Here is a 12,980-nt window from a genome sequence, read left to right on the forward strand (position 1 = left end):
CAGGATTATAAATATGATAAACCTCCAAATCTGGTCCTGATGCATACCTGGAATCAAATCTGATGTAAAAAAATGTGCATAGTATCTTCCATTCCTATTAAAAACATAGAGCAAGCACAGATCTAGGCATGAAGAAGATTCTTTTTGCCAGGCTATATTCAAAGGAATACTTTCCAGCTATTTTGTAACTTACAAATTTTACCTGGGGCTACTTGAGTGTTTACATGCGCATGCCAGTAAACACACCACTTTATCTTGAATTTGCAAAGCTGACAGTTATAACAACAAACAGACCTTCTTTCCACTCTCTAGTATTTTGCTTGCAAATAGAGGGGGGGAGGGGAATCTGTCAGTTAGATAAATAAGGAGACACATAATGCTATTTTTGCAGTCAGAATACCAGTATCCTGTAAATTTCTAGGGTGAAACTGTGGCATTATACTGTCAAAATACTTACAGTGACAGAGAATAAACAGCATCACAGTTGGCAAAGGTTATTCATTATAGCCATTTATTGAAGAAATACATTGTATAGCCATTGTTTAACAGTCCTATGAAACTAACACATATAAAGTTAAACTTGGCATTGTGCTTCTTGGATATTAAAATAATCAATTTCAAGTTGATTTAAAGGAGTGATTTTTGAAACATCTTTTAATGGAAACTTCATTTTAGTCTGTAAAAATGGTATGAGCCAACAGCTAAAGATAAGATGGGGGAGAACTCAACCATGGAAACAGTGACAAATCCGCAATGATTCAGAAATAACGCTCAGCTGATCTCTTTACTCAGCTCTTCTTCTAAGACAATTTATCTTCAAAAGGGTTGCAGCAGAAATATGGAAAATGATCGCCATGAACAAGTCCAAAGATGTCTGTCTTATGTTCTATGCTGGGACCTTGGTCACCTAACGTATTATCTGCCAGTACTGTCACCCCACACATGACTGTATTGAGTAGAGAGGGGAATTTGTTCCATGAACACACACCATTGCAGTCTATTTGATCTTATTCTTTGTCCCAGAGCACCACTGCAAATCTGAGTCCAGACAGTGGCCATGTGACTTAGTCCTTCTCCTCCCTCGGGTCTTTTTTTCTCTTCAAGGCAGCTTCTTCAAGCTCAGGGACTTTCACCCTTTTTATGTGCAGTCCTCACTATATGAGACAGGAGCTTCTAATCAGCAGTCAGAAAAAAACAGAAGGAAAAAAAAGCCCCATTTCAGAGTCCTTAATCTTCATCACTTGAAGGACAATGACCTGCATAATCAAAAACAGGGAACCCGACTGGCAGTTCTCCCCATTTCTTAAAAATTTGCTTTATTGTTTTCTTGTCTTCAAACACAACCACAAAATTTTTAATCTTTAGACAAGGCAGGTCAAGACCTCGGTGAACCATCATATTTCCCCAAGCCTGCAAATATAAAGAAATTACATTTTAGATAAAACAGACAGTATCACTAGACAGAAATAAAGGCCAACAAACAAACAACAACAAAAAACAAAAACAAGGAAAAGAAGTTCTTCCTCACTTGTCCACAGTCTTTACATATAATTTCCCCATTTGTCTGGTAATCAGCATGTTTATCTTGCAGTGTCTTATTTTCTCTTGTATGGTAAAGGCTTCTGAAAAACAGACAGGAAGCACAAGTCAGAATACATTGGTCTTTCTGTGCTACAGATGGCCTTAAAGACACAGTGACTACAACTGCTGAAGTCAGACACACAACAGTCTCTGCCTATTGTGCACATTCAGGAGTTGGAGAAAAAGTAAGGTCGTATTTCATGCTTCTAAGTAAGACTGAGATACAACTACACTCCACGCCTCCTCTGGTAGGAGGCTAAAAAAAAGGGGGAGGGGGTTATATCTTATACCCTCCCCCACCCCAAGGCAGGAACAGCAGGCTCTCAATTATAATAGGGGATAGATCTGGCTTGTTTTTTCCAGGTGCCACTGAACAGTCAAAGAAATGATACCTGCAAACTAGAGGTTTTCTTTCTATTCCCTGTAGTCCAACCTTACCCCTTAACAGAATCATCTGATTCTGACTATCCAGAGCTGCGGAGCGCATGCACATTCCTGTACCATTTAGTTTGGCAGGTACTTGATGCTGAGAGTCATTAGCCAATGCTGAAGGGTTATAAGAATTATTATCATATAGTTTGGATGGACTGATAACATTAAGCTGACAAGACAATTTCACAGTAGAAGCACTTTATGTTTATGGCTGCAGCTCAATTTTCCTTTTCTCAATGTATGGGTACTAATTCTCATTAACTGTTCAAAAAGTCTTTACAAATTGTATCAGTGATATGTCTCAGTGAAAGAACTCTGGAGGGCAGCAACTTGGCAGGATGGACTCTGCTGTATAATTAGCAAAGCACGACTGATCTGTAATGTACAATATCCATTACAAATTTATTACATTAAGCAAATGCAAAAGCTGAACTAAAATATTTTCTTAGTCTCTTAATTTACATTATGAATGGTAAAAGTCACCTCCTTGCACTCTGACACTGAAAAATTAAACACAGCTTAACATAGGTCAGTATTTACCAAACTAGGTGGCATGGCATCTCTTGCAATGGAGACAAGAAAGAACAGGAACACACTGGGAGGTGGGTCACCAGAATTCACATTCTCTAAGCACACAATTGTCAGTGTACGGCTCATGGCCAATACGTTGTTCATGAGTCATTGGTCATGGCTCAAACTTTTATCCTGGGTCAGTTACTGGTTTAAGTAAATGGATCTCTTTACACTGAATTACTGGTATTCAGCTTTGGTTGCAGTCGCGCTGCGGAATAGACATCAAGTGACCTAGTTGATATTATCACAGGATCTTTATCTTTTTCCATATGTGGTGGACTGGAAATTAGGGGTTAGAAACACCATTCCTTCAAACTCATTAACTGCAAACTCCATAGAGCTTAGGACTTAACAATATTGGAATAATCTTTTTTTCCTGTCACAGTGCCTTGAGTGTTACAGGCCCTATACAGCCCTATTGAAAAGAAAATGTTTCTGCCTGAAAGAGATACAGTAGTTCATAAACACTTACTGAAAATCTTCTTTCACACTGACGTGATGCATGTTTTCAATAACTTGTATATCTTCTCCTGAGCATATCAGCTTGTGGCAATTTTTGCATAGGAATTTTATTAGTGAAGGATTTCTCTTATATGTCTTACACTGATCTCTCTTTGCCTTCATTCTTTTTTCCATTATACTTTGCAACTGGAAGGTCTGAATCTAGAAACAGATCAATAAAAGCACTGTAACATTTTGGTGGAATGACAGTAGCAGATCAATAGAGATTCATTTTCATAAATCCTAGAGCCTAACAAGTAAAACTTATCCTGAAAACTTAAATTAAAAGCATATTTTCAACTTAAAATAACCTGTCTAATACAGTATGTCTTCTAAAGGAACAAAGAGACATTAATGAAAAGCAATTATTTTTCTCTTCCAGTTATTTTACTGAGTTCACTGACAACACCATTTCTGGTCAATTCCCCCTTAATTGTGCGTTTTCCCCCTTATCAACAGCAAAACAGACATTTCTAAAGGCTCAGAAAACACAAACTATAAAATTAACATTGGCAGAAGGATTCAAGGCCAGATGTAGTAGCTAACATTATTTTAAGTTTTCTTCCCCTAAGTAGGTTTTCAAGTATAAAATATTCCTTACAACATAAACAAGCCCTCTTCAAAAGAAAACGCGGAGTTGCAGTAAATACCTTGTTTAAATACTCCTTCTGTGGCATCTTCTGGACACGCTGAATGGCCTTATACATCATTTTCTCACGGAAACTATTAACATTCTCACGTTCAACAGCTCCTGAGTCGCTTGAAGCCACAAGTGCATAGGTGCTCTCATCAGCTCGAGCTCGACCACGGGCCTACAATTTGCAAGGAATACAACATATGAGCACTATGTTCCCTAAAATATCACACAACGCTTTTTCAGAGTTCAGGAGATTTGTGATTAGCAGAACATTTTGCAAAGCAGAAAATGTATTTTGTGGACAAAAAATAAGCATGCACTTAAACATCTCAAATTGTTCACAAATTAAATGAGAATATAGATGAACTGTTATTCTGATATGCAATTATCTCTTTTTATCTGTCTTTATTAATTTAGACATCTAATTTATTACAGAGACTGAAGAGTGTTCCTGATGTGTTTTTCCTTGATGTATGTCTAGTGGTCATAAAGCAATGAACACAATACCAGTTGACCACTGCATGGGGGTGTGAAAATGAAATGAGATAAAAGTCCATCTTTTCCCCACTGCACAAGGATAGAAAATCAGTTTCAACCACTCCTCTGCTCATATTCTCATACCTTTTTTGGACAAAGCATAAGAGAGCTTATCGGTTGTTATGAGCCTGAATGAACATTACTCAGAAGCAAATCTTATATTGCATGCCAACTGAGGATGACCCCTGGAAATGAACCTTGTTAACGAGTATTCCAAGACTACCTCCAAAGCCTAGGTATATGATTCACCATTTGTATAGTCCAAACAGAAAAGCACTTTTAAAAATAAGTTAGATATGCAGTAAACTCATACCTGCAACATAGCAATTTCATTGGTGACAAGGCCATAGCGAATAACAATGTTACACTCCTTGATGTCCAGGCCTTCCTCAGCTACAGTAGTAGCAATGAGTAAGTTTACACTTCCATCTCGGAATTTACCAATGACTTCCCTTTGCTCATTCTGTAAATTAAAAAAAAAAAAAAAATCAGGATAGTAACTTTCAGTATTAGTTTCTGACATTAATTTCTTACAATTAATATGTTTAAGGAACTACAGCTCAAGTTTTCAGAGCAGAGTACCAAATGTTAGTGGCTTAAATAGTTGCATTTAAGCATCTTCCAAGATTACAAACAACAAGGGGTCCCTATTGAATATAATAAATGTTCAGCACCTTTTTGAGTGAGGAGGGAGCAGAAGCCTTTCTTTTTAAGGCAACTGAGCTTAAGCACTGAAGATCTGAAAATCTTCAGTTGATAATCCCATTTCATTGTCATGGGGAGGTTTGGTAACAGTTTTTTGTTCTATCATTAGCAAGTTAAGTAGTTATTCAGAGGTTTTAAATTTCTGCCTCTTCCGTAACTTCAAGTATAGATTTCAGCACTTCCAACTCAGGATCCATAGCGCTTAAAATTACCCATAATAGCCTCATTTTGTTGCCAAGACTGCTGTGTGGAGTACCAAAAAACACAGTGATGATACACTTAAAATAAAGTATCCAGAACTTGGCCTTCTGAATTAGCTGGACATTTCAACAAGTTTGAACACAGGGACATGACATCTTTTGAACTGTGGACAGAAACTTCCTGTTTGCTATATTCAGTTTCAAAATCTAGAGGTTATTGCTTTGTGCAATGCGATAAATGAAAGAACAGATTTTCATAGAAAGCAAGCATTGTTTTGAGAAAACAATGCCCAACTTTCTAAAAAACTGAGGGCAGCTGAAGTAAATGGACTCTGTCCAGCAGTAACCCCCATTTTTGCTTACATGCTGAAATGGTAATTTTATGGGGAGTTAAAAGCAGAATGGAAGTGAGGTCTAGCATACTGAAGTACTTAATTCTGAAAACTGATTCGAAGCTACAAAACAATAGGGAGGTGCTGTGTGAGAAGTCGACACAGTGGTATGAGACAGATTGTTGAGTGATTGATTGTGAAATTTTCATTGTGAATTCTGGCAAATTCTCATTCGATGATTATGCGACAGTGTAGAGCATGGATATAAGTTGGTATAAATTGATTAAGCAGCAATATCAGAAAACAACAGGCATCATTAACACTTTAATTCATTTTTCACTTCAGCAACTAAAATATAATTAGAATTACTGTTGTCTCGATAAATATAAGCTCTTCTAACTAACATTTTTTGCTACCACCATTTTATTCACTTTGTTTTCTTCCTATGTCTCACTACAACTTGTATCCCTTTTGACTATATATCCCTCTAGGAGATGACTGCCTGTTAAGTCTCATAGAATCTAAGCAGCAAAAAAGCTTGTTTCTTGTGGAAATAAAATTATTAAGATGCTGTTATTTTACTAAGCTGCAGCTTATCATGGTAAGTTGGTGGCAGGTACGAGACCAGAACTTTGGGTTCCAAACTTCATTTCTTTATTCTAGTATTAAAACAAGCTGTTTCCTCAAAACGTGTATAAAATTTTAACACTGTAGTGCATAGTTCTGTACCTGAGTCATGGGTTTAGTTTCACTGTTGTGTCCAGCACCAATAAGATAATGGGCCTTAATTCCCACTTCTTCAAATTTTGTGTTATCCTTAATCCACTGGAACAGAGCAAAGGCACTTTGCCGAGTCTTTGTGAAAATAATTCCTCTCGGTTCAACGGTCTTTGTGAACTCCTCCATTAAAGTGTTTCGCAACTTTGTTAGAGTCTCATTTTCATATTCGGGCTTTCTAGCCAACTCTTTCAGCTGTTTCTTCTTTGCTTTAGAAATAACAAATGTAAATTAACAAAATGCAACCATGTAAAATAAAAGCTCTAGAAAAATCAAAAAAGAGGAGCAACTTTCTATATAATCCTCCCACATGGCTAATTCACACCCAGTAGGAAGAGCTGTGGCATATTCATTTATTTTTCAAGTTAGTTTATATTCATTAAAAGCACACTAATCAATCAAAATAAATCACCACAACATATTACCAAACACTTTGGCTATATTCCATGGTGAGAATAGGGAAAAAACCCTCTTTCTAGATACCAAGAGAAGTGGTGTGGTTAAGTGCACTGTATTTAAGGGCTAAATCACAGCTTATCAGTTTTAAAATAACTGAAGAGTCTCCTGTGCAGAAACATTAATATGCACAGCCCTCAGAGCTGACATATTCCTATAAACTTAGACAAAAGTTACGTTTCTTGGCATACTCATTAAAGCAGGAATCCTCACTGGAAACTTGCAATGTAATAGACATCAGGATTGGTACTTTGTTATCTATACTGTAGCTCTTAAAGAAATTTAAATATGCACAGTGAGATGTTAGATAAATGACATCCTTACACAGGCGCTACTGACCATGACCAGGGAGGACTCCTCACACTTTACATTTTTTTAAATTTAAAATTGTTAATTTTTAAAGACCTAGGTCATGGTCCTTCAGCAGCAAAACCAGAACAGATCTGTGAAGTATAATTTATTTTTCACTATCAGGTTCTTTGAACTTCATTTACCTGTGGAAATGAAAACAGTCTAGACAATTTCATTTTTTAGTTAGTTTAATTTTCTGATTCTTAGGTAATAATTAGGTAATAAATCCAATATTGAAATTTTAAAGAAGGGGGCACCATCCATGGGCCATATGGCATAGGACCAATCCTGCATTGTGGGCAGTAAGGGAAAAAAAAAGAGGGAAAAATGATTAGTGTGTCAAAGACTGAATGAATCAGTTACAAAAGGAATGCTTTAGGAAAAAGGCAATTAACTTTGGCCTCTGTGATTTAATCTTCTGTTTACTTCTCTCACAAGCTGCTCTTTATTTGGAGCTTACTCAGGGACATCACTCCCTTTTCTTAGCATACATACTAAGAAACTTTGGTAGAGGAGGGCGGTTGAATAACCATCATTCCACATTATTTTTGTCTTCCAGTTGCTAAACTTTTTGTCCCTCAAGAGTGACTACTGCATGGAAAGGACAGTCTATCAAAGTGTGTCTCAGGGACACTTCAGCAGAGAAAAGCAGAGAAAATTTGTACTTAGCAGCCAAAAAGAGGTGCCCTTGCGACAAAGTTGAAGAACTTCTATTATACGCTGGGACATGATCACACTCTGATTTTGTTTAATGTAGTCCTTACTGTATGAACTGGGACGTCGAAATACTGTCATAATAAATAACACAGCAATCTCTAGGAACTAAGAACTAATAGGCTCATGCAAATTATGTTAGTGCATAGCAGCTGGTTGTATGGATTTAAATATTAAATATCACCATGTATTTCAAGCTTACCATTGAATAAACCCATTAGAAATTTGTCTGTTTCATCCTGTTTTGATACTGCTGGTTCATCCTCATCATCACTCACTACTGTTTTTTTGCTTTTTTCCTCCTTATAAAAGTTACGTAGGTGATTGTATGCATCAACCATTCGAATAGTGTCATTTATTTGCAAAGCATCATTGTATTTCTTCAGATGTTCTGCACAGACACGTTCCTTGCGTTTTTCTTCTTTTGCCGCTAAAAGCAGACAAAACACATATAAAATCATACCTGTGTATAAAACAACCCCAAGAGACGAAAGCCAGGAAATTTTCCCTATTCATTTACCTTTTTTCTCCTCTCTGATCATCCACTGTTCATATGGCTGAGTTCCAAACTCAGATTTTGGATGGAGCTGGCAATAGTTTTGAATGTCTGTCATGATCTCAATAATTTTCTCTCTAAATGGATCCTACAAATAAATTGATTACAAAAACAAGTAAACATCTTTATTCTGGTAATAAAAACACTGGACTGAACTCTTTCAGCTAATATCACATTGACTAACTTTTTAAAACCTAAAACCTTAATTTCAAAAGAAATTAAGGTTGCTAAGTGTACTGGTCCTCTAAGCATTTAGAGCCACAAAATAAGTAATTCAGAACATTATGAAAACTATACTGTGAGCATATGTTTAGTGAATATAATGGCACCCCAATACAAGCATTTCAACTATGACTCAGAAGGTCCTTTGACCAATTACCTCAAAAATTAAAGACAAACATTTTAAAAATTTAATTTTTTACTTTCCTGATACTTGTCCATTGAAAGGAATGCAACCGATACATAGTACTGATTTGGATATATGGGTGTATCACAATAAATCTATAGAAAAAGAGCATTAGGAAAAGCTTTTCATATCATACAAAATACCTTTAAAGGGCAACGTAATTTTAACACTGATTAGTTTGACAAAACATACCCTTCTTTTGTCATCCGCAATCACAGTCTTCTTATATGGTTCCTTCACCTGATTCCTCAGTTGGGAGGCATGCTCTTCAACAGTCATGATTCTACATGCATCAAGACTGGCACAGATCTGGGGCAAAAAAAGTGCTGTTTCTTTTAATATTAAGATTTTGTGAGTTATTCCATGTGAAAACTGAATTAAAGCAATATAGCTTTTTATTCAAGTTTTTTTTTTTAATATGTTTACTTTCTTCCTACAAAATGATATGCAGACTATCAGCATGAGAAAGGCCAAGCCTTTGACAAGCATTTGAGAAAAGCTAAACAAGCTACTACTTAGCCTAGAAGTGATCCTAACACATCGGAAAAAATATGCAGATTAGGCTGCAAAACAGGTATTGTGTAATGTAAAATACACCATCAATACTTTGGAGAAGATTTTGGAGCACAACTCAAACAAACAAACAAAAAGAATAGCGAAGCAGGATAAAAGAAATGTAATGTTAAGGAGTAATTATAGAAGTAAGAGCTAGACTTGAAAGTAGAAAATAATTTGAAATTTTCTTTCTTGGAACAAAGTGATGAAGAAACTTTTTGTGCTAACTGAGCAACTTTACTGTGATCTCTCTAGGATTTAGGAATACTCAGTAAATACCAATCCAGCAATAGAAAAAATCAGATTTTTATTAATAAAAAACCCTCACCATTTTGTGGATTTATTGCCTCTGATCTTGAGATTTTTTTTTCAAGTTAGGCAATTTTTATTTCCCTATTCATGTAAGTAACCTTTATTCACACAAGAATTTCCATAAACTTGTAGCAGGTCTATTTACTGAATGGCTGTGAGCTGAATAGCACATACACATGAAAAAGAAAAATCAGATGATATGTTTGGAGCCTAACATGGACTTTAATACAAGCTTTACTTGAACAAAACAATATTCCCTTGGTGATTTGTAATTTTAAGGGCTATTTACTTTCAGAATATGTTCTTCAGCTTTCAAATAGGATGTTGCACCTCCTACACCAGGTGAGGCTGTAAGTCCCAGAATCTGAGGCTGTGGAACGAATGGTCTGTTTTCTTTTGCCAGCTTCCCATTCTTCATCTTTTCTTTTAAGTAACGTCGCATTATATTGTTGTAGACACCTTCCTTTTGAGTGTGATGACATTCATCAATAATTATAAGTGAAAAATCTGGAAAAAATGGTAAGTATAAAATGATTATTTTTCTTTCAGATGTTGAATTTGTGTAAATAAATCTTCTTACACTGTTGAAGAGATCCAGTCAGTTTGTTTGAGCCTTCATATATTAGGAAATTTGCAGTACTGGAGAAAGGGGGGTATAGAAGAGTTATATATATTTAATGGACTCTGGAATCCATGCTGTACTCTGGATGTGTGAAGTAGTTCTACACTTCATGTAAGATAGAAAGCTTTTTTATTTCTGCAAAAATGAACTGATAGTCTAAAGAATTTCAGACAGATACTTTTAATAACCAGTGGTAAGAACATATCATAGTTTTTACTCAATTCTATCTTTTATAAGCATTTTGATAACTGCATCTGATGAACTATATACCATTTGTCTAGGAGAACACATAACATGTTAGAAGCCATTCAGACATTCTAGAAAGGCCTGTCTTGATCAAAATATGCTTTCATTTTATAGCAAACCAGAAACTTCCTCCCTGTCCCTGTCCAATTAGAAGGTTTTATATTACTTTATGGATGTGTAACTGGAAGGAACAAACAAATGGTGAGAGCACTGCTAATTTTCTCTCTTTTGTAGCTGAGGACACACATGAAGACTTTTTAGTGAGATCATATTTACAAGCAAGAGGTACACAGATGAAGTACTGTATGATCAGAAAAGGAAAATTAAGATTTGTGTTTGTTTTAAATCTCTCACAAACACATAAAACATCTCCTTGATCTGTTTACATATGCAGGCAGTAAAATATATTCTAAGGTTCTGATCTGAAAGACTCATGAACGTTTCTCAAACAGCTTCTCTAGCAGCAAAGCTGGTTTACGCAGCTTCCACCTTACCCCTAGCTGGCCAGTCATTCTCAGTGTTGTAATTCCCTGCCCTTTCAGTATCCCTCACAAAATTGTTCGTGGAAGTGACTGTAAAGCAGATCACTGAAATATTCTGGGTTAAACTCTTTCCCTCCTGACCCCTTTATTTTCTTTTCTTAAACCAGACAATTTCAGGGGTCTTGCTTACATATTAGCCTGCTTCAATTGTTGCAATGATACAAATCAGTTCACAGCCATCTGCAACAGAAGTTGGGAACAAAGAGAGAGCAAGAACATTCTGAATTGTTTTCTTTGCTGGACAAAACCTTATGTAACTTCATTTTTTAAGAACTTGGAGAAAAACGGAGACTGAACACGGGAAATCTAATTTAGAGGCTAAAACAAGGAGTACTGCAAGGAAACCAAACCAGTGCTCCCCATCACTGAGGAAATGTGATTGCTTTCTACACAAATGGTCTGGTAAACCAGTTTAGACTGGCCTGCTGTGGTCTCAAACTGAAGTTTGTATTTATTTTTAACTTGCTAAATACTGCAAGACTTTGGCAGTAGCGCTGGCAGTTTCTCAGAGTACCATGAATAGAGTTATTTTGCCAACAAAAAAGTATTCCCTTTGATTTTGACCATTGTCTCTGTAATGTATATTCCTGTGATTACTGAGGAAGGACCTAACCCACCAGAAGAGATGTGCTTCCAAAAAGGAAGTGAGACACTGAATTTAGAAAGTCCACACAATGATTTCAGCCCTTGGTAAAGAGGGTAAATGTTGGGTAAAATGCAATTAAGAGAGTTCCTCCATTTCACTGAGGTTGGAATTCCATGTTACATGTAATGTAGATCTCTGTAGAAACAGATGAAACAAGAAGTATGAACAGAAATTAGGAATGGAATACTTATAACTAATTAGATTCTCTTTTATTCAAGGATGGCTTATCAAGGCTGTGAATAAAGCAAGTCATAGCCATAAAAATGAATCTGTTCAGGCTCATGCTCTGTCCAGGCTTGCTTTGCTTTGGTCCAGCTGAACTTATTAGCACAGGTGCAATAGCATGGAAACATGGCTGTACTGTTTGCAGGACCACCTCAGTTCTGAAAAATACAAAGCTCCTTGTGAAAGAAGCTTTGCAAGGTGTGGATGCCTTTTGAAAAAACACTGCATGACACAAGCTGGTAGGAGTCCAGCCCAACTCTAATCAGGTCGGTTATTCCTGTAGAAATATCTGTGTGCCTCTACATAGCATTCCTAAATGGTTCAGATTCTGGGAAGGTTTATTAACTTGTGTGCAGTGGAAAGCAAATAAATACAAGCAAATCTCTAGCACTCTGTCCAAGATAGTAATAATAAGGCATTCAGAAAGAGAGGATGCAATTCTGAAATACTCAAGTGGCTCTGCAGGAGTTGGTTTGGATCAAGCAGCACTCCAGTGATGGACACAGGCTGACCCTTCAGCTTCTTCTGAGCTGAGACAAGTACTTTTATTATCTGAGATCCACTATTTTGAACATCACAGCTCTCTCCTCCAGTATACCTCCATTACACCCTGCCCCACCTAATGAAGAGTTGACTGTATGTAGACCCAGAGAGAAGTTAACTGCTTACAGAGGAAGGTCACTGCAACCCAAATCTTGGAGTTGAGCTCATGTGTAGTTATATTATTTGTAAGTAACTGGCAGACAATACCATTTTGCTTCTGATCTCCTACAGATCTCTATTTTGGGCAAACAATTTTACATCTCATCGTGTATCTTTTGTTTTCCCCAACTTCCTTCATCTGTTGTTGGAGACTGTTACAGTTGCCTACTTCCAAGAGATATGGCGAGAAGTAATCCTATCTCTCTATGTTTGTAAAATGATAAGAGCTTAAAGAACCTAACTTTTATAACATATTGGTTCCTATCTCATATTCCATTATATTTCTCAAATTAGTGACTACATTTGAATTTTGATCATTTTTTAAACATATCCTCTCTATAACTTTTATGTGATATAACTCAGTGTTCTACT

The 12,980-nt window shown here is 36.4% G+C and overlaps 1 protein-coding gene across 1 annotated transcript in view; it reads right to left on the reverse strand.

Moving 5' to 3' along the window:
- Positions 1-489: 489 nt before the first annotated feature.
- Positions 490-12,980, reverse strand: part of IFIH1 (interferon induced with helicase C domain 1) — a 28,128-nt gene continuing 15,637 nt past the window's right edge. The window contains exons 7-16 of the mRNA XM_026094452.2: positions 9,915-10,132; positions 8,951-9,067; positions 8,317-8,440; positions 7,999-8,226; positions 6,228-6,484; positions 4,575-4,724; positions 3,738-3,899; positions 3,059-3,249; positions 1,529-1,622; positions 490-1,410 (exon numbers count right to left, since the gene is read on the reverse strand). Of these exons, the coding sequence (XP_025950237.1) occupies positions 1,228-1,410; positions 1,529-1,622; positions 3,059-3,249; positions 3,738-3,899; positions 4,575-4,724; positions 6,228-6,484; positions 7,999-8,226; positions 8,317-8,440; positions 8,951-9,067; positions 9,915-10,132 (1,724 nt within the window). The 3' untranslated portion in view covers positions 490-1,227. The remainder of the gene's footprint in view (positions 1,411-1,528; positions 1,623-3,058; positions 3,250-3,737; positions 3,900-4,574; positions 4,725-6,227; positions 6,485-7,998; positions 8,227-8,316; positions 8,441-8,950; positions 9,068-9,914; positions 10,133-12,980) is intronic.

The sequence above is a fragment of the Dromaius novaehollandiae genome, chromosome 7 (genome assembly GCF_036370855.1).
Source record: "Dromaius novaehollandiae isolate bDroNov1 chromosome 7, bDroNov1.hap1, whole genome shotgun sequence".
Lineage (NCBI taxonomy): Eukaryota > Metazoa > Chordata > Aves > Casuariiformes > Dromaiidae > Dromaius > Dromaius novaehollandiae.